This window comes from Mauremys mutica, chromosome 14, assembly GCF_020497125.1.
Source record: "Mauremys mutica isolate MM-2020 ecotype Southern chromosome 14, ASM2049712v1, whole genome shotgun sequence".
NCBI lineage: Eukaryota > Metazoa > Chordata > Testudines > Geoemydidae > Mauremys > Mauremys mutica.
Window position 1 is genome coordinate 13,816,323 of NC_059085.1, and position 25,661 is coordinate 13,841,983.

A 25,661-nucleotide genomic window follows, 5' to 3' on the forward strand; every position below is an offset into this window, starting at 1 on the left:
CCAGAGCCTTGCCAGACCCAGAGGGGCCAGAAAAGCAGCCACAGAGCCAGAGGCAGCCCAGGGAGAGCAGATCCTGTGCTGGGAGCACAGCTGCAGCCACGGAGCCAGAGGCAGCCCAGGGAGAGCAGATCCTGTGCTGGGAGCACAGCTGCAGCCACGGAGCCAGAGACAGCCCAGGGAGAGCAGATCCTGTGCTGGGAGCACAGCTGCAGCCACGGAGCCAGAGACAGCCCAGGGAGAGCAGATCCTGTGCTGGGAGCAGAGCTGCAGCCACGGAGCTAGAGGCAGCCCAGGGAGAACAGATCCTGTGCTGGGAGCACAGCTGCAGCCACAGAACCAGGTGTGGTGAGCAACTGGGGCCAGCCACCGGGGGGGGACCTTGGGCAAAGGGGCCCAGCTCAGAAAGACACCCCCAGCCAAGGGTCCTTACAGGCCAGGCTGGGAGGGGGATCCTAACCCGACGGGGGGCTGACGCTGGGAAGGGTCCCACCACCCAAAGCCCGGAGGTGTATGGCCACCACCAGAGCAAGTGTCCAACCCGCAGCATCCCTGCAGCACAGCCAGGGCCTGAGAGGGACACCTGGGACCTACAAGGAACAGAATGTGAACTGCCCTGATGTCCAGAGACATTGTTTGTGACGTTCCCTGCCACAGAGCAGGGTGATGTGTTTTCCTTTAACCTTTCCCATTTTTCCTTATTCTTTTTTAAAATTAATTGTTAATTAAACAACTTGTATTTGCTTTAAATTGTATGATGTGATCAGTGGGTCAGGGAGGTGCACAGTGCAAAGAGAGTACCCCGGAGTGGGGACACCCTAGCCCCGGTCCTAGGTGACCACAGCAGGGTTGGGGGGTTGAGCCCCCCAGGAATTTGGGGGCCAGCCTTGTCGGGGTTACAAGGACTCTGCCAGACAGGAGAGTGGAAGGGGAGTCCTCAAGGGCAGGGAGGCCTCTGGGTAAAGGAAGTGGGAGCGAGGACTCAGATCCTTTTGCTAACCTACTTTAGCCTCCTTCACCGGGGTAGGGCAGAAGCCAGGAAAGTTCCCCACAATAGCGGGACCATTCCCCCGCTTACATATATATGATATGATATGGAGACAAAAACATCTTCCTGACCTCCACAGGCAATCATATGACATACAGAGGCATGAGGTTTGGTTTCCCTTGTCACATTGACTGAACTGTGATATAAACTCACTAATGCTGGGTCTGTACTTCAATTATATTTTCTGGATCAAGTAAATTTAAGGGTAAATGTCTCCAGTTTTGTCATATGTAATCACATCTGATGGAATCAAATTGCCAGTATTCAAAAAGCTCTTCCATGCAGTATTCAGTAATGGCCATCAGCTACTGAAAAAAGATTAGTAGCAACCTACAACAGAAGTAACAGCTTTTTTCTTGGACTAAAATATACTTAGGAGTATATGCACAGAGCTTTGATTGTTTTTCAAAGTTTAATTTTATGGCACTTCACAGTAAACAACCATATGGCTTTGAAAAGGCTTTTCATATTTGTGAGGATCTTGCATAGCTTGAAGTAGTTTTTAATTAGTCCGCTGTGGTTTGCTCAGTGGGATACTGTATGCATCAAGCAATCAAAAGCCAAGTGCGGAACAAAGGAACAAAGGGGAGACCATAGATAATGGAGTGCTGGGAGCTCCAGAAATCACATTAAGAAAGTTAGCAAAGTTATCTGTAATTATCACTTTAGGGCTGACTGCCTTTTGATGTTAGCAAAGAACAGAAGTTGGAAAAAAAATGTCTGCTTGGAGACAGAAATTTGGATCCATTTCACGACTGTGCTACCTACTGCAGGAGCACATGACATGGGCCTGCAACAAATCCTCATGTAGTTTTAAAGAATTCAATTGACTTAATCTTGCAGAATGTCAAAATAGTGCAAAGTTACACATTTGAGTTTTAAAGGGGTACTGTTGGGGTAAACACTACAAGTCAAATCCTTGCTCAGGCAAGACTCCTTGAAGTCAAGAGGAGCTTTGTCTGAGTAAGGACCAAGTAAAAAGTCTTCAGGATTGAATCCCATATTTGTGAAAACACACACTTTCCCTTATGTTACACGTAACACCCAGGTTATTAAAACTTAGAATTCAAACTCTCAGCTTTAGACTATATATGCACTTTGCTCACTTTTTGCATATCACTTAGCTTTGAGAATGAGTATAGACTAGTCATTTTCACTTTTGTTTATATTCAGTTTGTAGTTAGTTTCTTTAGGATTGTAGGCCTGGCCTCACATAAATAATTAAATATGGGGGTGCCTCATTTCTTGGAAGACAGGAGAAGGGCGGTAAATTGGTTAGCAGGCTGAAAACGACTCTTTGTGCTAAGATAAGTAAATGGGTCAGTAAGCTAAGAGACAGAATGTAATGTTCTCTCAAGATAAAAGGGGGAACATCCAGGGAACTCTTTACTACAAACAAGATAATGAACAAGATAAGTCAGGAATGTAAAGATGAGGTAAAGAGTAGGTCAAGCGTCAACAGTATGTGAACAGGGATTAGTCTCTTCCATGTAACCCAAGCCACTCCAAATATGTGTAATGCAGTGTATATAGTAAAGGCTAAGATTTTGTCATGTATATTTTTAGTAAAAGTCACGGACAGGTCCTGGGCACCTGTCCCTGACTTTTACTAAAAATATCCATGATAAAATGGGAAGGGACTGGGAAGCTGTGGGGTGGCTGGGAGGCTTCCACCACCCAATAGAGCTCAGAGCTCCGGGGTCCCCCTACCCACCGCAGCGGAGGGGAACTGCAGGGTCCCCGTGCCTCCTTCCCAGTGGCAGGGAGTTGTGGGAATCCCTGTGCCGTCACCATGGTAGGGAGCTTCAGGGTTCCCCCTGCCCTCCTGGGGTGGAGGGGAGCTGCCAGGGTCCCCCTGCCCTGCCACGGTGGCAAGGGAGCTGCGGGGGTCCCCCTGTCCTGCTGCGGTGGCCAGGGAGCTGTGGGGACCCCCCTGCTATCATGGCTGGCGTGGAGCTGCAGGGATCCCCATGCCTGTGGCGGCTGGGTACCCCTGCTGCCCATGGGGGCTGGGAGCTTGGGGGCCCGTCGCCTCAGCTCCCTCACAGCTCCCTGCTGCTGCGGGAGGCGGCAGGACCCTGCAGCTCCCAGCCGCTCGGGCTGAAGACACGGTTGTCTTTGGAAGTCATGAATTCCTTTTGTTTTAACTGTGGGCAAATAGCACTTTTTTCAAAACAATTGTGAGAATTCTCCTGACTCCAACCTAGTACATCAGCCTTTGAGTCAGACAAGGACACGTAAACACTATCTGTACAAATCCCTGCTCTTTTATAATTTCTTGTCAAACAGAGGCTTTAACTGCTATATTGTTTTCCAGGAAGTTATGCTTGTGTTCTCTCTTACTGTGAATGGCTTGCCAACTACAAAACCAGTTTCTTCTCCCTTGGTTTTCACACCTCAGCTGCTAGAAGAGGGCCTCATCCTCCCTGACTGAACTAACCTCGTTATCTCTAGCCTGCTTCTTGCTTGCATATCTATACCTGCCCCTGGGGATTTCCACTACATGCATCCCACGAAGTGGGTATTCACCCACGAAAGCTCATGCTCCAAAATGTCTGTTGCTCTATAAGGTGCCACAGGACTCTTTGCTGCTCTCTTTACACTGGAGATGGGCTAGATCCTCAGTGGGTTTAAATCAGCTTAGCTAAACCAATTTACACCAGCCAAAGATGTGGTTTAACCTTGTTCATTAAATGTAGTTAATTTTAGGTGTCTCCATAATAAAGACAACCACCCTTAAAACAATCACAATTACAAGTGATCAATTTGCACAAATAAGTCCCAAAGGCAGATTAAAGAAACTATAAACACTGCACAAAATGTCCAATAAAGAACCTAATAGTAGACAATAAAAGAAAAAAAAGGCCTTGGACATTGCCCAGAAGGACGCTTAAGAAGGACTTAAAAGGAATAGATTACACTGGCAGATTGGTTGCTTTCTTGTGCTACCTTTTTGACTCAAGCAGTTAGCCACAATTCAGGCTAGCATGTTGTTTGAGTTAGGAGGTTGATATTGGAGTCAGGTATTTCTTTGATATAATACTATTTACAAAGAATGTACATACTCCTGTTTTCATTAACACAACAGGAGTAAAACAGCAGGTGACAGCTTCTTTGCCCAGTGTTCCAAGCCCCTTTCCTGCCAGCACTTAGTTCCACAGGTCTCTCTAGGCTTTTCTCAGGGCTACGTTTCCGATGGCAGTGTCACTGGATTTCTGCTGCTTCTCAATCAGCTTCTCTGGTGTTCTTCCTATTTTTCTCATACACACACACACACTTCTCCTAAAACATTACCCAGGGAAACCTCTCCACCGACATGGGTCTGTGTTTTTGGTTTGGACAGTGCTCCTATTATTTCAGCTACTTTGTTCCATAAATGGGCTTAAGGGCATCTTATATTTATCCCAAATGTAGGCTGGTTGTTACAACCACCAGTTTCAACAAGGTTTACCAAACCCATAACACTCAAGGTTTCCTTGGTATCGTTTGGAAATTGTGTCCAGCCTTTTGAAGATATCATTGCCCAGCTCAGCTCTACAGCATGGATAGAGTTGAAGAAGTAGAAACCGGACTCACGCACGACCATTGTGTGTATCAACAAACCGGTAATTATTGATTAGTGTTGATGTCATCAGGGCCATCACTTTTCCCCGGCTCCAAAGCATACGCTACCATGCCCAGTCTCAGTCAAAGTTTATTTTTCATAACCGAGGTTAGGAAATGAACAGAAAACTGTGTCTTAACCCAGTTTTTAGTCCCAGGCTTCAGGGCCACCTCTTCCAGGGGTCTCTGGCGGCATTCCAGCTTCTGGCAGCTTTCCAGTTTCACTCAGCTCTACTCCCCACTTGGAGCAGCAGCCACAGGGCTGTTTCCCTGGCCTCTTGCTCTAGGGACTGCCACAGAAGTTAGCTCCACTCCAGTACAGCTTCCTCTGCTAGTGCCGGGTTCAGCCTGTCTCAGTCCTTCCTTCAGATGCCTACTAGCAGCCCTTTGTAGGCCCAGGTGTACCCCAGCCCTCTTTAATTAGCTGAATTTCCAGGGGAGCCTGGCTCTGTCTGTCCACAGAGACCAGCTACCCTGCGACTGTGGACAAAAATGGGTAAAAGGACAATGTCAGGTAATAACAAGTAAAATGTTACTTGAAAGATAACAGAGGCAGACAGGTGGGAAATGAGGAAGGAAGATGGGATGGGAGAGTTTATTTCACCTCTATGAACTTTTGCAGACTAGTGAGTGAGACCAAGATTTTCAGTATAAGGGCCTAAAATTAGCCTCCGAAGCATCCGAATAAAGGAAGTTGCTGGCTGCTCAGTACTTTGGAATAATCAGACAACTTATTTGAGTGCTTATAAATCTATAAGCTATATAGATTTAGAAGCCCAAATGTAGACATTTATTTTTTTTAAATCTTCAACTGCATTTTTTTATCTCCTCCCTCAACATTGCATACATTTTGTGTGTTGTATGGTGCTTGCACTCATGCTTGCCTGAAGTGGGCATACACATGCTCTTGTTAAGATTCTGTTGCAACACTCTACCACACCTAATATTCCAACCCGCTACTTACCTTAAAAAAAAAAGTCTCTGTTGTTGGCACAAAAGTTGCTTTGTTTTGTGTAAAATATTGTTCCACAAATGAAGCACTGGGGAACATGGGTAAACAGTAAGAATAATTATCTTTACATCCATCTTAGCAAAGCAGAGCAAGCAACAACAGGCCCTTAAATTGCCTAACAAGAATGATTCTGTTTCTAAATCAGGGTATGAAACATAAATACTTATGGACAGGATAGCAACTGCAGCACTAGTGATGTGCTGCCCATGTATTAGGAAATTTTCCCAATAATCCAAAATTAAACCCTTGTTCCAGAAAAGCATGTGAAGCACTGAGGGAGAATATACAAATTTATTTTCCTATTTTTAAAAAGCCATTCATAACTTTAACCCAAAATAGTGACAAAAGCACTTAAATTTGTAAAATCATTAGCTTGAAATATTTCCATTGCTCTCCTGAAAGCTATGCAAAATATAAGGATAGTAGTGCCCTGAGCTCAGGTTGTACGGTTTGAGGTGGTGAGGTTGGTATGAACATCTTACAAGGAAGGAGTCCCATTAGAAATTGGAAAATCTGCCAATTGGTCAAATCTGGTCCACTCCATAGGTAATAGTCTCTCTCCCAAAGCATATTTATGAGCCCCAGTGACAAATCTCCGGCAAGAATACTATAGGAGCGTCCAGTAAACATCAACAGAAGCTGGAAAGTGACCCCAACACTCAACTTTGATGGCAGAATTTCAGCAGGGGTCCATATAAGTACTCACCAATGTGTCACTATAAGCAGCCCCTCTATGACATTTGCACTGGGTACTGGGTCATCTAGTTCCATGTAACTGTCAATCCTACTGGCTACCTGCAGGCCCAGCTCCACTGGACTATCACTATACAGGGGATGCAGAAGCAATGGCACCCTGCCTTCTTGGATGTTAAACGGTATGGAAGAGCTTATGCTGGCTCTTCATATCAGGACAAATTTCACCAGTTAATAAATAATTGACTAGTGTGCTTGGATTTCTCTTATTTGCAGATATTCCCCTAGTTTTGTCAGATTTTGATTTTTGTTTAGTTTCATGAGTCTTGTATGTTGGTTTTCCTTCAAATTTTATTTTCATTTGTTTAGTGATTTTCATTTGTTTAGATTTTTTTTTTTAGTTTGTTCAACTGATTTCTATGTTGATGTGTTTACTTGGAAACAGAATAACTTGCCCCTGGGCTGGAGAGCCTGGAGTTGAGCTAGCCCTGGTTACAAGATGAGTTCCATCTCAGAGGAATCAGGTGATTCAAATATAAAAGGCAGCCACAGGTTATAGGGAGGGTTTGGTTGGATGGATGGAAGAAGCAGCTCAGGCTGCTAGAGGCAGATGGTCTGATAGTCTCCTGTTTCTTGGGTTTTGCCACCTTACTATGTAGAACTAGAACTGGTGAAAGACTGTATTTGTTTTGGGATGTTTTTGACAAACTCTGCTGCCAGCCTGATGATGAGCGAATCAAAGGACTTAAGGCTCAGAATGTGAGTGGAAAATGTGAGTTCTTAAAGGGACCCTGATAAAGGGGAAATGGAGATTAGTAGCAGCTGCAGAACTACAGGCTCATAAAAAAAGGTAAAACTCAGATACATCATTAAGTTTTATAAAGCCCTGTTTGGTATTATCTTCGGGGGAGGGGGTGGCAGAGGGGAGGAGACAAAGGTGTGCTCTTACCTTGTGTTAACTAATATATGGTAAAGGCTGCGTGAAGAAAATTCTAGACTTCTCCATAGTCTTTAATTTGACTTGCTAAGTTATGCAAAAACTACAAACTGCCTTATCTCTTGCTATGATTTTTGTCATGTATAAGCTAACTTGCATTATAACAACACCTTTTTCCTAGAGATATGCATTTTTAAAATACTCATATATCCAATCAATATTCTTTATATTCCTAGCTGTTATTTTGTTAGCAAGTTATATTTGAGCTTACTTATGGCACTATTATTTTGTCCTGGCAAAACTATAAATTCTTAACAGAACACACTGTGACATTATGAGCGTGATATATCTCACTGAAAGATAACCGGGCCAGAAGGAATTAATTAACTCACCTCATCGACTGACCTGACCCATGGGTGAACCTTAAGGACTGGTTAGGAAGATATGTAAACGAATAGAGCTTTGCAATGCAAATCTGCATTGTTAAAGATCTCAAGGGTAGATATTTGTTCAGGTCTTGTGATATGAGCAAACAAGTCTTGTCTATCACTATAGCTTTGATTCAAAGATCCAAAAAGGAATATTATCATTTAGGAAGATACTTGAGTGAAATAGTAGTATTGTCTGTGTCTCTTTGAAGGTTGTGGTAACCTGTATTTGTACTGTTTAATGGATAAATTACCATGTACTAATTGCCAGGCTATTTGGGAGAAGGAGTTAAGCCTATTGTTTTCTCAGGCCGAAAGGCTGCTGGAAATGTATAAGAACCCTGGGACCCGATTCTACTTCATCTCAGATCTTCTTTGGGTTTCAAAAGGGGGAAACTTTAAGCCACAAGGATTGAGATCCCCAGTCATTGACTGGAGCCACCCTGAATATAAACATTGGACTATAACCTATGAACTATATCTGAAAGGACTTTTGGCAACTACAAGCTCACCTCTGCTATGTATCTGAACCTCAAGAATTGAATTCAAGTCTGTATGTATTGATCTTTTAACCAACTCTCTCTCTTCTTTTTTAATAGATTTCAGCTTAGTTAATAAGAATTGGCTATTACTGTGTATTTTGGGTAAGGTCTAAGTTATAATTGAACCTGGGTATGTGGCTGATCCTTTGGGATTGGAAGAACCTTTTCTTTTATATGATGAGATAACATTCTCAGTAATCATCATCATATCTGACAGGTGTGTCTGGATGGAGGCCTAAGGCTGGGTACTTTAAGGGAACTGTGTGGTTTGGACTTCTAAGTGACCAGTGAGGTACTATAGAAGATGTTTTGTGCTGGCTTGGTAAATCTAAGTATTGGAATAACCACCAGCATTTGGGGTTGTGTGCCCTGTTTTGTTTGCCGTTCACCCTGACTGAGTGACCTCAGTTGGCTCCCATGGGCAGCACTGTCACACACACATACTTCCTTTTGTTTTGTTTTAAACCTGCTGCCTATTAATTTCATTTGGTGACCCTTGGCTCTTCTGTTATGAGACAGAGTAAATAATACTTTATTTACTTTTTCCACCCCACTCATGATTTTATAGACCTCTATCATATCCCCCTTAGTCATCTCTTTTCCAAGCTGAAAAGTCCTCGTCTTATTAATCTCTCCTCATATGGAAGCTGTTCCATACCCCAACCACTTTTGTTGCCCTTTTCTGTACCTTTTCCAATTCCAATATCTTTTTTTTTTTTTTTGAGATAGGGTGACCAGATCTGCAGGCAGTATTCAAGATGTGAGCATACCATGGATTTACATAGTGGCATTATGATATTTATTGTCTTATTATCTATCCCTTTCCTAATGATTCCAAACATTGTCAGCTTTTTTGACTGCTGCTGCATACTAAGTGGATGTTTTCAGAGAACTATCCACATTGACTCTCTCTCTTTCCTTAGCGGTAACAGCTAATGTAGACTCCATTTTGTATGCATAGGTGGGATTATGGTTTCCAATGTGCGTTACTTTGCATTTATCAACATTGGATTTCATCTGCCATTTTGTCCCTTTGTAACTCTTCACAGTCTGCTTTGGACTTAACTATCTTGAGTAGTTTTGTATCAGCAAATTTTGCCACCTCACTGTTTACCCCTTATTCATAAATGAGCTGGAAAATGTTGAATAGTACTGGTCCCCGTACAGACGCCTGGGAGACATCACTATTTACCTCCACTCTGAAAACTGACCATTTATATCTACCCTTTGTTTCCTATCTTTTAAGCAGTTACTCTTCCATGAGAAGACTCTCCCTCTTCTATGATAGCTTACTTTGCCTAAGAGCCTCTGGTGAGGGATCTGATAAAAGGCTTTCTGAAAATCTAAGTACACTATATCCACTGGATTACCCTTGTCCACATGCTTGTTGACCCCCTCAAAGAATTCTGGTAGATTGGTGAGGCATGACTTCCCTTTTAAAAAAACCATATTGACTCTTCCCCAAAAAATCATGTTCATCAATGTCTGATAATTCTGTTCTTTACTATAGTTTCAACCAATTTGCCTGGTACTAAAGTTAGGCTTACCGGTCTATAATTGTCAAGATCACCTCTGGAGCCTTTTTTAAAAAATTGGTATCACATTAGCTATCCTCTAGTCATCTGGTACAGAAGCTGATTGAAGTGAGAGGTTACATCCCACAGCTGGTAGTTCTGCTATTTCATATTTGAGTTCCTTCAGAACTCTTGGGTGACTACCATCTGGTCTTGGTTACTTCTTACTCTTTAATTTATCAATTTGTTCTAATGACACCTCATTCTGGGACAGTTTCTCAGATTTGTCACCTGAAAAGAATGGCTCAGGTTTGGGAATCTCCCTCACATCAGACATGAAGACTGATGCAAAGAATTCATTTAGTTTCTCTGCAATGGCTTTATCTTCCTTGAGTGCTCCTTTACCATCCCGATTGTCCTGTGGTCCCACTGGTTGTTTAGCAGGCTTCCTGCTTCTGATGTACTTAAGCACTATGCTTTGTAATAAGTGGGTTTTTTTTAAATTGAGTATCTCTATGGGACTGCTCTTGACACACATTACTGAGCAATAATTGTAGCTTCTTATCCCAAGCCCTCCATATGACAAGTGTTTAGGGTTTATCTATTAACTCCTTCTCTGAAAGTTCTGAAAGTATCTTGCTGGTATGTTCTATAAGGAATCTCTTCTGAGGTCATAAAATGAAATTTCATTCTCTATCTCCAGCAGAACAATCTGACTACTGTTTAGCTCTAATGGTGCAATGCTCTAATTATCTGAAATGTCATGAGCCCAGAATGCTGGGGACTGAATAATGTCTCTGATGAATGCAGTTTTACAAAGCTAGCCAGGTACTCCAGCAAGCGTTTATATCTACCCCCAGCTCTCCTTCCTAAGTTAGTTACTAAGGGTACAGCAATAAAACATAGTGTTCTGGCATGACAGAAAGCAGCAAGTTAATCAGTAGTGACTAAAAGTTGTTACCATCTAATAACCCTTCAGTATGATTTGAGTTCATTTGCCATTGAACATGTTTAAGAAACAATGGTAAGGCATGCGGGCAGGGAGGAAAACCTGAATTACCACTATTTGTGCTGCATCATTTCAGAGGGCTCAACATGTCTGGAGAATGAGAAGTCAGGGGAGGGTTTAAACATTAGGAGGAACTGTCTGAATTTCACCTAATGTTTCTATACTGGTTTTAAGAGGCAGTATGTCTTGTCAAGTTGGTTCCATATGTAACAGCAGCAGGACAGGAGTGCAAATCAATTGTTTATTATTGTATGGTAATAACTAAGATCCCTGTGATTCTTTACATTAATCCTTTAATTAATGACACAAATACTTTTCCAAAACTGCTAGGACAAAGGCCACTCCCTCAGGGTATGATTAACTAATGGGAGTTATTCTGATGATGTAATGTTCAGCAGGATAGAAATGATACACCTTGCAGATAAAGTACTGAATAATGGCTCAGAAGTTCTCGCTTACATAGAATCATAGAATCTCAGGGTTGGAAGGGACCTCAGGAGGTCATCTAGTCCAACCCCCTGCTCAAAGCAGGACCAAACCCAACTAAATCATCCCAGCCAGGGCTTTGTCAAGCCTGACCTTAAAAACCTCTAAGGAAGGAGATTCCACCACCTCCCTAGGTAACCCATTCCAGTTCTTCACCACCCTACTAGTGAAAAAGTTTTTCCTAATGTCCACCCTAAACCTCCCCCTCTGCAACTTGAGACCATTACTCCTTGTTCTGTCATCTTCTACCACTGAGAACAGTCTAGATCCATCCTCTTTGGAACCCCCTTTCAGGTAGTTGAAAGCAGCTATCAAATCCCTCCTCATTCTTCTCTTCTGCAGACTAAACAATCCCAGTTCCCTCAGCCTCTCCTCATAAGTCATGTGCTCCAGCTGCCTAATCATTTTTGTTGCCCTCCGCTGGACTCTCTCCAATTTATCCACATCCTTCTTGTAGTGTGGGGCCCAAAACTGGACACAGTACTCCAAATGAGGCCTCACCACATCCCTCGATCTGCTGGAAATGCCCCTACTTATACAACCCAAAATGCCATTAGCCTTCTTGGCAACAAGGGCACACTGTTGACTCATATTCAGCTTTTCGTCCACCGTAACCCCTAGGTCCTTTTCTGCAGAACTGCTGCCCAGCCATTCGGTCCCTAGTCTGTAACAGTGCATGGGATTCTTCCGTCCTAAGTGCAGGACTCTGCACTTGTCCTTGTTGAACCTCATCATATTTCTTTTGGCCCAATCCTCTAATTTGTCTAGGTCCCTCTGTATCCTATCCCTACCCTCCAGCGTATCAACCACTCCTCCCAGTTTAGTGTCATCTGCAAACTTGCTAAGGGTGCAGTCCACACCATCCTCCAGATCGTTAATGAAGATATTGAACAAAACCGGCCCCAGCACCGACCCTTGAGGCACTCCACTTGATACCGGCTGCCAACTAGACATGGAACCATTAATCACTACCCGTTGAGCCCGACCATCTAGCCAGTTTTCTATCCACCTTACCGTCCATTCATCCAGCCCATACTTCTTTAACTTGCTGGCAAGAATACTGTGGGAGACTATATCAAAAGCTTTGCTAAAGTCCAGAAATAGCACATCCACTGCTTTCCCCTCATCCACATCTGTCGTTCAATTTTTATTAAAGCCACCTCCTAAAAAAAAAACCCCAAAAACCGCACTTCATTTTACACATACTGCTTTATGGTGTATTTGGAGTATGTGGTTACAGCTGGAGATGGGGGTGGTTGCAGACACTTAGTGTACCTTCGCTTTCAGAAAAATCATTAAACAGTAGAGCTATAATGGGGGTGGGGTGGAGGTGCTAAGAATTAAACAATATAGGGACCCATCTTGCTTCCTGGGAAGTCAGTAGTTAAACTCTCATGTTCACTGGTAGCAGGCATACTGTACTATTTTTCCACTTTGCTTAAGGCAGCATAAAGTTTAGGCTTCGTGTTAATGAGCCTCACATTCCTGAGCCAGTACACTCTGGTTGATAAACACCCTGTGACTCATGTAAGAAAGGGACCATGTTTTGGCAGAGGGATGGATCAGATGATTTTAAAAGTCAGACAGAGGATGACTACACTAGCTCCTGAGGTCCTCTGCTGCTTTCTCAACAGGGTCAAATAAAGGCTCACCTTCCTTCTACCTAGCTGATAACAGCACAAGGGCTGGTAATGGGAAACCCCAAGAGCAAGAGGGGTAGTCAGAAGTTCCATGGAACAGACATTCTACAATCAGTGACTTGTTTAAGGGAAGAACATGTAAGGAACATGCATAACCCCTTACCCCAAATTACCAGCTTGTAAACCTTCATCCACCTACCACTCTTCTCTTCCCTCTGCTATCCACAGCAACAGAGGGCAATCTCATTTACTAAACATTATGCCTGGCCATTTACCTTAATCAGCAGTTCTGCCAGACCTTGGTGTGCCTGGCTTCCCTGGACTTCTCCTACAAAACAGTAAAAAAAAACCAGTGGCTAGACTACACGGCCAAATGTCTCTTGTTTTAATTCTAGTGGGGGTGAAAACAGGGATGAATTTGCCCATCTGGATAGAAACCTGTGTGGTCCAAGGTACACCCATGTACAGAAGTATCATAATATACCTCACATATGCACTAGCAGATTGTCTTACTGCTGTATGTGCGGTATCTGCATAGGCTGTTGTTTTGATGCCACAAATACCAGGAATCTCCTTTATCTACCTTGGAGGAGGTGGGAGAGATTTACCCAAATACAAACACCTGTCCGAGGGGGGGGGGGCACAGCATTGTTTTTCAACCTCTCCAAACTACTGTACCCCTTTCAGAGCTAGACTGCCGGTAGCAGTGCAGAAGTAAAAGTTGCATGGTTTAGTAGTGCCACCTTTCTGCACTGCTGCCTTTAAAGGTGGGTAGCCGGAGAGCGATGGCTGCTGGCCGAGGTGTTGGCGCACAAGGCCTATTTTTTTTTAATCCCGTTCCTCTCCCACAATTCCCCTTTCCTCCTTTGTTTGTTGAATTTTTATCCTGCTCCTGCTATGATGGCAGCAGGTCCCTTGGGACCCAGGAGATCCCAGTCCCGCTGCAGGGCTCTAGCCTGTTGTACAATTAGGCACATACCCCCTGGCTGACCTCTGCCTATCCCCGGGGGGCTGCATCCCTCTGAGTGAGAACCATCGTCCAGATAACCCTAGGCCAGGTATTTTAGGGGACTGGCCTAAATACCGTACTCCAGGGAGCTTCCACCCTACGTCTAGGGTTCTCCCGACAGCGGCGGGCGCTCTCTCGACTCCCCAGGAGATCGCTTACACACCCGGGGGCGGGGAAATCACGCACCCCCGCCCCCTTCCCTACCTTTGTGGGGGAGGCTTTACCCCGCCTGGCGCTGAGGCAGGCCCGTCCCACAGCCACGGGGGGCGGGAGCGCGAAGTCCCCGTCCGCAGAGGGGGAGGGGTCGCAAATCGCTCGTGGGGAGCGCAGGACACACCCCGGGGGGGGCTCAGCCTCGCCCGCCATGGCTGAGGCGAGGGGCCCGGCGGGAGGCGGTGCCTGAGCGCGCGCGCCCCCCACCCAATCCAGCGGAGCGGGCCGGGCATCACGTGCCGCTCCGCAGAGGCCGGGCGGGCTACGAGCATCCCCCGAGCCGCGGCGAGCGGGGCGGTGACGGCGGGGAGCAGGAGAGGTAACGGGGGCTGCGGAAGCCGGGCCCCGGGAGGGGAGGCGGTAAAACTCTCCTCAGGGAAGGGGCCGGGGCGGGGAGCGCCGGTGAGACGGGCGGAGGGAGCCCGCCCCTGCCGCAGCGCTGGAGAGCGCGGCGAGCCGCCTGGCGCTGTGGCCGGGCTCCCCCGGGGCTGCGGGAGGCTGGCTGGGTCGGTTCATGTTCCGCGGCCGTCGCCTGCCAGCGCCCGCTGTGTAAGGAGGCGTGCGGGACCCCCCCGGTGCCGGTAGCGGGCAGCGCATCCCCCGCCGCCGCGAGGAGCCCACCGCCCGCCCGCCCCTCTTCGAGCTGCGGGGCGCGGCGCTGAGGACGGAGAGGAAAATCCGGCTCCCAGTCCTGAGCTTCAGAGACCATCGCCTCCCCCCGCCCCGTGTACCCACCTTTTCCCCGTATGAGCTTTGCTGGGTCGCTGGCGCCTTGCTCGGGGGCAGGTTTTGAGGCTCCGTGGCTGGACAAGTGATTCAGCAAGAGCTTAGCCAGCGTACAGGCACTTCAAGATGATCCATGTGTTGGAGCTTTTATGATTATTATTTATTTATTCGTTCATTATTTCTGAGACTTTGTCAGCGTCTGCTTGGGCTCTCAGCCATATGTATCTATAGCAGGTTTGAAGTTTGTGTGAGAGGCCTGTGGTAGTCTTGGGGATCTGTAAGTAGGCATGTTATATCGCTGTAAGTGTTTACAATTACACAAATGAGTAAGACCCATCCCCTGCTGTCTGGAGCGTACCAGACTCTTAAGCACCTTTATGTCTGATTGATTTATTTTTTAAACTGAAATTGAAGAGTTTTAGGTCTCCTTAAAATGCGGAACACAGAGTTGGTCAGTTTAGAGGACCCTCTACTGTGCTCAGGGTGTTACAGCACTTAGGCCTTGTCTGTACTGCACTTTTGTTAAAACTTTTGTTGCTCAGGGGTGTGAAAAAAACACACACCCTGAACGACAAACATTTTAACGACAAAAAATGCTGGCGTGAACGCTCTCCTGCCGACAAAGGGGTGGTTTTATTTTGTTGTTGGGCAAGCTTTCTCCTGGTGACAAAGGGCAACTACATTGCACGCCTTACAACGGCATGGCTGTAGCGGCACAGCCACGCCATTGTAAGGTGCGCAGTGTAGACAGAGCCTCATTTGGCTTCCCTTCAGAACATGTCAAATCTCTTGCAACTTCTGATTATTAGTAAGGAGAGATGCGACAAAGATCTTTTCAGAGAATTGAGGTGAAGCTCATAGACGTAACCCTGTTGCTGTGGTACTGAAAGGACTCAAATTACAGTGAATGTCTGTAGATACTGTTCTTCCTCTAATGTAGTTACCAGGCATTATAATTTTCTGGTGTGTCACAACCAGTAATAAGTCTGTGTGTAGATTCCCAGCCATTTTAGTTATGAAACTACCATTATGTCTTTCTTATGGTTATTGAAGTTAAAATTTATCTTTCTTTTAGCCATATGGGTTGTTCTGTTTGATTGCATGCATATAACAAGGGTGATGAATGATGTTATCAGAACCGTGATAGAAGGGACATTATATTCATTGGATCGCCCTTATCCACCTGTTGATCCCCTCAAAAAATTCTAATAGAGCGGTGAGGCATGATTTCTCTTTGCAGAAGCCATGTTGACACTTCCCCAGCATATTGTGTTCATCAGTGTCTGATAATTCCATTCTTTACCATAGCTTCAACTAGGGTTGCCAATTAATTGCTGTTAATGCCTGTGATTAACTGAAAACAAAATTAACATGTTAATTTTTTTAACCGTGCTAACTGCATCCCTGTGGGCAAGGAGGGAGGCATTGGCTGTGGAGGGATCTGACAGTGACTGGTCAGGCAGAGTAACCCAATCCATCTCTGGAGAGAGAGAAGAGGAAGTGGCTCCTATCCTGGCTCTGGAAGACAGTTAGGGATCCTGACCCCAAGGGACTTAATGTTAGCACCCCCTAACCTTTTTTTGAACTGTAGTTAACTGAAGTTCATGGGTCTTTTAGTAGTGTTGTAATATGTTGTAAACTACCATGGATTTATCGATAAAGCAGGAGCCACACAAATAGACTTCCACTAGGGAAAGATCTTATTCCTTACTTTTAAATATTTCCTTATATCCAGCCTCTTAAAATTCTGTAGGAAATAACATTCCATGTCTGGGGTTCGCACTGAGGTATCTTGCTTGGTGGCCTTTAGGATACCAAAGTGATTTTAAAGGTGTTATTGGAAGGTCATTCAGCAATAAAACAACATTGTGCCACTGACATGCTGGTATATGGCATGGAGCTAAATGGGCATGCTGGGGAGTATGAACTTGGAATTGTCATGTACTAGAAAACACCTCACTGCACCTTTGTCTCCTCTTTCTCTCCTAGCCATCTATTTTCTCTGCCTAATAATGGCCTCTGGCAGAAACCTGGGTTTTAGTAAATATTTTCTGTTCACAGTATGTGTTTTTCTAACTTTAACGCCTCACTGCACCTTTGTCTCCTCTTTCTCTCCTAGCCGTCTATTTTCTCTGCCTAATAATGGCCTCTGGCAGAAACCTGGGTTTTAGTAAATATTTTCTGTTCACAGTATGTGTTTTTCTAACTTTAACGCAGTTTCAGTTTTGTTCACTAATATTTTTCCATATTCTACACTCTTCCTCCTTGGTTACATGGAGACTGATAAATTTGGTGCCAGTTAAGGTTAGGTGTAGTGTTTGTAGAGACACTATCTGTAGCATTCTAGATATTTATATAGACAAACAAGCAGTCCCTGCCCTGAAGGTCTGCTGGTCATAACTGACAGTATAAAATAAGACAAGAGGATAACTTGTATCTAACTGAGTGAACTGTTATGTGCATGTATTAATACCACAGTTTCTGCAATATTTACCATTTAGTAAACACTTATAATTGTGACTTCAGGAGGTACTTGAAGGTGGGGAGCAAACTGTCAGTGTGAGATTCTCCACGTAAGGGCTATATGGGAAAATGTAGACTAGAGTGAGAGGACATTGTGGCAGTTGTCTTGAGCAAGGCAGAGCATGGTAATAGATAAAAACAGAGATAGATAGAAGCTAAGTTGTGTAGGACCCTGTAGACAAGGAGCTTAAGTTTGTGGTGGTGGCAAGGGCAAGTGAAGGGATTTGAACTGTGGCTGGACCAGGAGTTTCCAGCTCTTTAAATATGTCTCTGGGATTAGCATTTTAACATAAACTTGTGTGGCTTTTGTTCTGAGTTGGTACAGAAAGTCTACCTCCACTATCTTTCTGCAGGATTAGGTTTTGTGTGTGAATAAGTTCATCAAAATGTTTGTTGAGTCACTAAGACTCTGTCTACACAATGAAACAGGCCATGTTTTGAAAGCTGTTTCAATAGAAGCAGTTATACTGGCCAGTGTAAGAATACCTTAAACATTGCAAATATTTCCTGAAATTGTGTTTAAGAAGAGTTCTTGCTGCACACATCTTGTTTCATAGTGTAAGTGGGGGCTTTAAAATATTGTACTATTTTATAACTTCACTATACAAAACTAAGAATAAATACCCAATATTTTCAAAATAGCAGTGGTTTCAGTATCCTCATTAAGTTAGAGCGATGCTTCTCAACTTTTGCAGACTATTGTACCCCTTTCAGGAGTCTGATTTGTTTTGCGTACCCCAAGTTTCACCTCACTTAAAAACTATGTGCTTACAAAATCAGACATAAAAATACAAAAGTGTCACAGCACCCTATTACTGAAAAATTGCTTACTTTCTAATTTTTTCCATATAATTACAAAATACAATATTTATATTACAACTGATTTGTTTACATTTCAGTGTATAGTATATAGATCAGCTTAGACAAGCCATTATCTGTACGAAATTTTAGTTTGTACTGACTTGGCTGTCCAAAGAGATTGTGCTGATGATGTTTGTTGTAGTGATAGAGGTTCTTGTTATGTGTATGTGAATTCCCTCAGAAACTTGCTTTAAGCTTGGCATCAGCTAGTCATTTCTCCAGTGAGCTGAGCTTCTTGGTGGAATAAAAGAGGATAGAGAAGTTTTCCAAATATAGGACTGCTTATTAAACTAGCATACACAGAGTTACTTAGACTAAACAAATCCGCCTCCATAGTGCTTTATAATTACAGTAGAATTAGCTCCTTAAGCCTTTGGTAGGCTTTCTTAATCAGGAAAGCTTTTACCTATATCTTCACTAGCAAATAACATCCTTGAATGTCAACACCGTCTCGCCAAATAGTTTTTACAGCACTGACAGGAATGCAGAAGAGTTGGTATGATTTAGGGTCTTAGGTTCTTTCTCACAACCTGCTAAAAGGAAATAAACAGACCTAGCTTTACCTCCCCTTCCTAGGTTTCAGTGAGGGAAGAGGCTATGTTCTACCATGCTGTGAGTGTATGGCTATATTGGAGCAAATTTTCCATGACCTATTTTCTGGTTGGGCCTTTTTCCTCTGAAAATAAATGCCAGATAACTATGGGGAAAGAGGGAAATCCTGAACCTTTCAGAACTCTTAACATTTGTGGAGAATAAATCCAGTTTAAAAAAATAAAATAAAAAAAATTCTGAGGCTCTTTTCTTTTACTTGTGATAGTATATTCCGTCATACAGATGTTTCTGTGTTGGATGACTTTTCCAAATATGACTGAATTTGACTGTATTATGCTATTACTGTTTGCTCTGATAGAATAAAAGTTTAACATTTTAAACAAATATTTTAAATCTTTTTAAAAGCCTTAAGGGAGGATTTGCAATAATACAGCAGACTTATTTGATGATATAATAGTCTTTCAAATGCAGTCAATATTTTAATTTATGTACATAATACTATTTTGGATACTTACTGATTTTTTCTTTTTTTTTTCTTTTATGCAAAGAGATAGAAGGCTCATACTGAACATAATGTGAACGGGCTATATTCCATTCCAGTAAATGGCTTACATTCCATTTCCATGTAGGTTACATATTTATTTGGTTTAAAATATTTAAAATGGCTTGAAAGAGCAAGAACATGTTCTAAGTATATTAGTTCAGAATGTTTTAATTAACTTACATTGTAGAGTATAATGTTGACAATATAACAAAGTAAGGATTTGATTTTTTTCAAAAGGAAGGATCTATAACTGTGTGAACAAAAAGTGAGTGCAAATTACCATAAATGCATAGACCAGTGTGTTTATACTTGTATGCCCAGGTAGATGCATCTCTTAATTACTTTCAGGCACAAATACCTGAATTGTGTGCATAATTATATATTGGACCTACTGAAAATCAGACCATAAATACTTTGTATATGCCTTTTCCCTCTTTACTAGGTTAGTGCCAGGATCAATTTCAAGATAAGTTTAATTTTGGAATGAAATACCCCTAATTAAGTTTCTGTTATAAAGAAAATATAATGCAAGATAAACTAGTTGCTTTCTCTGCGAGAGCAACTGCTTTGCCAAATCTCACTCAGACTTGCATCTTTCTGCTCTGCAGTAGGCAACTGAAATGTGCACTCAGGATTTAGTGCTTGGCAAGGACATACAAAAATGGTAGCACGTTTTTAGGAAAGGTGTAGGCTTGCTCTTATGAAACTTCTGATAATCCAATCAGAAGTTAGATTTTGAATGAAAGCTAGTGTCAATGCAAATTAAAGATCAATTTGTATTTAATTAGATTGTTTCATCTCTAAACTTCTATATTGTGTCTGCATTTCAGAATTGTTGATACTGGTATAATCTTATGTCTAAGTGTTAAGGCCAGCAGTGATTCTTTATAAGAAGGAGGGAGGAGAAGATCCTTTTGAGACTTGAGATGTAAGATGTTCAACTCTGAAGTCCAGGAAAAGAAATATGAACCATTCAGAAGCTTTATCCATGCTTTTTCCACTTCTGTATTCTTGGGTGCTTTTAAAAACAATTAGTTATGGAAGAGGAAAGAATGAAACTTACTTGAAATGTTTTTTTTTTAAAATATCGCTATAAACCTGTCATCTTCACTACTTCCACCTTCTATTCTTTCTCGTACTATGCTTTCTCTTTCCTTATACACCTCCATTACCCCTTTTAATCTTTCCAGTTCAGCTGACAGGTGTCAGTGACCTTTGAATTTTCTCTGCCCTGTGCTTCCCCACAACTTCCCCCTTTCAAATCAGCACCATGTATTTTTCTTTTCACCTTTTTCTTCCAAAATATTTTGAAACTGTCACTTGTTCAAATGTCATGTTTTTTTACCATCCAAAGATTTACCCCTATTCAAAATCACATAGCACAAGGTAGCAAAAGAGGGATATTACACAAGAGGAGGTTACACAAGTCAGTCCTATGCTCCAAGTAGAAAGAAGAATTGATGTGAAGGGTTAGACAAAGTTATTGATGTTATTAATTTTTAGCTGTCTGTAATTTTGTTTTAGATTGGGATTGATGTTTTAGAGAACACACAACAGTTCCACAATGGAAGAAAGGGCAAATGGTACAGTGGTTCATAACTCACTGGCTGAATACTCTCCCATCAAGGAAGCAGGCAAGCCAGATTCAAGTGACAGCTGTGAAATGTATGAAAGAAACAAAGAAACAATCCAGCTGAAGAAAGAAATCTCTTTGCTTAATGGAATCAGCCTCATTGTAGGCAACATGATTGGTTCAGGTATCTTTGTCTCGCCTAAAGGAGTTCTCATCTACAGTGCCTCCTATGGATTGTCGCTAATAATCTGGGCAACCGGGGGGATTTTTTCAGTGTTTGGAGCACTCTGCTATGCTGAACTGGGAACCACTATTACCAAGTCAGGAGCCAGCTATGCATATATCTTGGAGGCCTTTGGGAGCTTTATTGCTTTTATTCGCTTATGGAGCTCATTATTAATTGTTGAGCCAACTAGTCAGGCAATTATTGCAATAACCTTTGCTAACTACATTGTGCAGCCTGTCTTCCCTTCTTGTGAGCCTCCTTATGTTGCCTGTCGTCTCATCGCAGCTGCTTGTATATGTAAGTATTTATATGACAACTAATGTGATTATTATCTTGACTGTGAACATCTATTACATATAGTCCTGTTTAGATTCCAGAACTGTAGCATTCTGAATCTAGAATGGTTTGAGTTAGAGTAAGGAAAATACATGGTTTACAGGTAATCAGCATAGATTGGATGTGCATGATGAGGATATTTTGACATCTTAAAGGCAAGATCTTTCACTCTTAGCTAAAAACTTATCTCAAGTCCTAATTCTTCTTGGAGGAATTTTTAATTATGGCTTGCAGAATTTAGCAGTGGCATCTTTAAACAGACAGGCTAGGTTTATATAATTTTCTCTGTCTCTCTCTGCCTCCCTCCATGATGTCCAGAAAACCCAATTTCTTATTAGAAACCTTGTGTGCTTTCAAACACAAACTCTTCACTTTTAAACTTCACTTTCAGTGAATAGCTTTATTGACAGAGGCCTGTCTTTTGGGACTCAAGTAACTTTTTTTCTTTTTTGACGTGGGTGCTGGGTGGATTGATTTAAATCAGGGTGATTTCTATAATTATTTAAATCCGCAAGCAGGGAACCTTGATTAAAATAATTTTTAATCTTGTTTTGCATTTGTACTTTTCAGTTCTTTTCCTAAAGAAAAATTGATTCTTGTTGATTGGTATAATCGTTAAAACATGGTTTGCAACTAAATATAGTTTTTATTAATATTAAATTTATACTAATTTTAGTACTTTTTGCTAACTTTTTGCAATTCTATATCTTAATATACATTTATTCTGATTCTTAATTTTTATACTTTTTTAGATGAATGACATTTATTTATTACAGAGTGATCAATTGTTTGTGATTTGTGTCTAGCTGCATTTAGAAGACATTGAAATTAAATTAAAAATGCACAAAACAAGCATTTTCAAATTGTTATTAAATAAAACTACCTGAAGTGTGGTGGATACACACAAAAAATAATCACAGCATATTTCTCATTTAAAACTATTTAATAAGACAAAGTATTAGCTGTACTTAATGAATTGGACTGATTGTTTCTGGTCACCAGGTCCTTGAAGGTTTTAGAACTAGTAGATCTCATCCTCATTGTCTTTATTTATAGATTTGGAAGAGAAAAACAAGCTTTTTCAACTTCCAAACAGTTTCTCATCTTTGATTGAACTCTAGTTATTCAACTGAACTGGTTTAAATGAAGAAAATATTCTCTCAGTGCCTGCAGAAGAGGCTATTGCTGTCAAAAGCTGGTTTAGTACTTAGCCAGTGACTTCAAATTTAAATTTAAAAATCCAACTTTTTTATTTAAAAAAAAAAATATATATATATTTATCCACCATGGGTGGGTGAGTAAAATTTTACTAATCTTTCCTTCTCTATCATACAGATGAGAAAATACCTTTTGTGCCTACGATTGTAAATTGTATGTTTTATTATAAGGCTCTGATAGTTGAAAATCCCCTTTTGTACAATAAGGAAACTGATCTCATGGATCAGTAACTGGTTAAAAGATAGGAAACTGTCTATTTTCATAATGGAGAGAAGTAAATAGCAAGGTCTGCCAAGGGACTTAGGCTGTTCAGCATATTCATAAATAATCTGGAAACGGTGTAAAAACAGTGAGGTGGCAAAATTTTGAGATGATGCAAAATTACTCAAAATAGTTGAGTCCAAACTGATTGCAAACAGTTACAAAGGGATCTTACCAAACTGAGTGACTGGGCAACACCATGGCAGATGAAATTCAGTGTTGGTAAATGCAACGCAATACAAATTGGAAAAAATAAATTCCAACTATACATACAAAATGATGGGGGCTAAATTAGCAGTTACCGAAAGAGATCTTGGTGTCCTTGTTCTCTAAAGATGTCTGCTCTGGTGCAGCAGCAGACAAAATAACTAACAATGTTGGGACCCATTAGGAAAGGGATAGATAAGAAAGAAAATATCACAATGCCACTATATAAATCCATGGTAAGACCACACCTTGAATACTGTGTGCAGTTCTGATCTCCCCATCTCAAAAAGAAAAGGGCAACAAACATTCCAAGTGGTTAAGAAGAGCTTCCATAGGAGGAGAGATTAAAAAGAGTGGGACTGATCAGCTTAGAAAAGAGACGACTAAGGGGAGAGATATGATAGAGGTCTATAAAATCATGAATGGTGTGGAGAAAGTGAATAAGGAAGTGTTATTTACCTATTCACATAACACACAAACCAAGGGTCACCCAATGAAATTAATAGGTAGCAGATTTAAAACAAACAAACAAAACAAAAGAAAGTAGATCACACAACCTACGTTCTCCCTGTGGAACTTATTGCTCAGGGATGATGTAAAGGCCAAAAGTATAACTAGGTTCAAAAAGAATTAGATAAGTTGATGAAGGATAGATCCATCAATGACTGTTAGCCAGGATGGTCATGGACGCAGCCCCATGCATTGGGTTTCCCGAAACCTCTCACTGCAAGAAGCTGGGAGTGGATGACAGGAGATGGATCACTTGGTAAATTGCCATGTTCTGTTCATTCCCTCTGAAGCATCTGGCACTGGCTGTTGTTGGAAGACCGGATACTGGATCATTGGTCTGATCCAGTATATCTGTTCTTATGTTAAAGAAAGAAATGAGAGAAAAGCAGACACATTATTTCTGGCTGAAAAGGCTATGGCTTTCATGCTTGATTAACCTAGCGTTAAATCTTAAGATGTACCTATCTTGGAGAAGGAGAAGTAATTTAATAAATCAGTCTCCTTTGTGGTTATGGCAGCAGGGAGAAACCTTTGCAGAAAAGCTTTGTTTTAGAAATCAGTTGTGTACTTTAAAATTCTGCCTTCAACCACTTGACTTCCTTGCTAGGACTCACCCCACTGCACTACTTTTATTTGTAGCTCTCTCACTACAGAAGTCCTCCCTTGCTACGTGGCAGCAGTTTGCAACCTAAAATTGAGAATCAAATAAAATCTGTGAAGGGTACTAACTCGTTAAGGAAAACCAACATGAGCAGTGTCTCTGAACGTTATTGGGGATAGTTTCTGTGCAAAAATGCAGATTTTGTTTTCCAATATACATAGTAACAAATACAAATTGTTTACTAGCTGATACACTGCAATATCATCTGGTTCCTGAAAATTCTAAATGTTGTGACACTTTACCATTCACTTCTGAAATCTTTACCATCATGGGATATTATCTCAAAATGCAGAGCCACACTTTACAATGCTATCAATATAAGCTAGCAAATTGACAACAGCTGCAACAAAATTGATAGAAGTAATCTTAGGGCAGGTCTACACTGCAGGGTTAAGTCAACCTAAATTACGCAACTCCAGCTACGTGAATAACATAGCTGGAGTCGACGTAGCTTAAGTCGACATATTGCAGTGTCTACACTGCGTTGGGTTGATGGGAGAAACTCTCCGGTCGACTTATCTTATGCTTCTCGTTCTGGTGGAGTACCGGAGTCAACAGGAGAGCAATCTACGGTCAATTTAGCAGGTCTTCACTTGACCCGCTAAATCGACCCTCAGTGGATCGATCGCCACAGTGTCGATCCAAGGTAAACGTAGACATACCCTTAGTAACCAGAAAAAAAGCATAGTCTAACAGTGAAATGGTTTGGTTTGTCCAAATTCTTAATTAGATTTTTTTTAAACTCCAGAGATAGGACAGCACTTCACAATCAAATTGTCATGAAAACAGAGACCAAATGTTTTAATGTCTTCGTAATAGGAAAAACTTTTCATAAAAAATCATTTGCATATGGAAAATAATTACCTAAAAATGGTTGGCTAGAATAAAAAATCCTGTTCACATAAGTATGGTTTATTATAGAGTAACAAAAACAACTGTTTGTTTATGTTGGAAGGCAGATCTGATGCCAATTGTTTTCCCCTGAGTGTTTCTCAGGAGCTGCTACGGTCATGGTTTTCGAAATTTGATACTTCTGTTTTTCCCAGTCTTGACAAGTTGAAGGAAATGTGGTTCATCCTTTTCAGTTGCCAACTTTTCAAGTTCACTAGTCTCACGCTTGTATGGGATCATTACCCTTGTTTTTTATTATTTTTGAATTATCATTTTTCCATGGGGTAACTGGACTAAGTACATTCCTATCTCCGTGTGCTGCCTCCTTTTTTTTTTCCTTGCTGGGTTGTAGCTCTTTAACCAAGTTTTAAACTATATAAGAGTATAACTTTTTATAATATTCCAGAAAATTGCTTTGTATATTAGTTAGTTTTGGTTTGC

The 25,661-nt window shown here is 41.9% G+C and overlaps 1 protein-coding gene and 1 long non-coding RNA gene across 3 annotated transcripts in view; one reads left to right on the forward strand and one right to left on the reverse strand.

Moving 5' to 3' along the window:
* Nucleotides 1–3,583: 3,583 nt before the first annotated feature.
* Nucleotides 3,584–14,591, reverse strand: LOC123349583. The gene is made up of 3 exons (XR_006573588.1): nucleotides 14,123–14,591; nucleotides 13,185–13,237; nucleotides 3,584–5,128 (listed from the first exon to the last, which is right to left on the reverse strand). It is a non-coding gene; the product is annotated as an uncharacterized LOC123349583 (long non-coding RNA).
* SLC7A6 (solute carrier family 7 member 6) overlaps nucleotides 6,929–25,661 on the forward strand; it is a 46,851-nt gene continuing 28,118 nt past the window's right edge. The window contains exons 1-3 of one of the 2 annotated variants that reach the window (XM_044987761.1): nucleotides 6,929–7,203; nucleotides 19,342–19,418; nucleotides 20,862–21,433. In XM_044987761.1, coding sequence (XP_044843696.1) covers nucleotides 20,902–21,433 — 532 coding nt within the window. In that variant the 5' untranslated portion in view covers nucleotides 6,929–7,203; nucleotides 19,342–19,418; nucleotides 20,862–20,901. Of the gene's footprint in view, nucleotides 7,204–14,308; nucleotides 14,451–19,341; nucleotides 19,419–20,861; nucleotides 21,434–25,661 lie in introns of those variants that run through there. The other variant, XM_044987762.1, reaches the window with a different exon arrangement.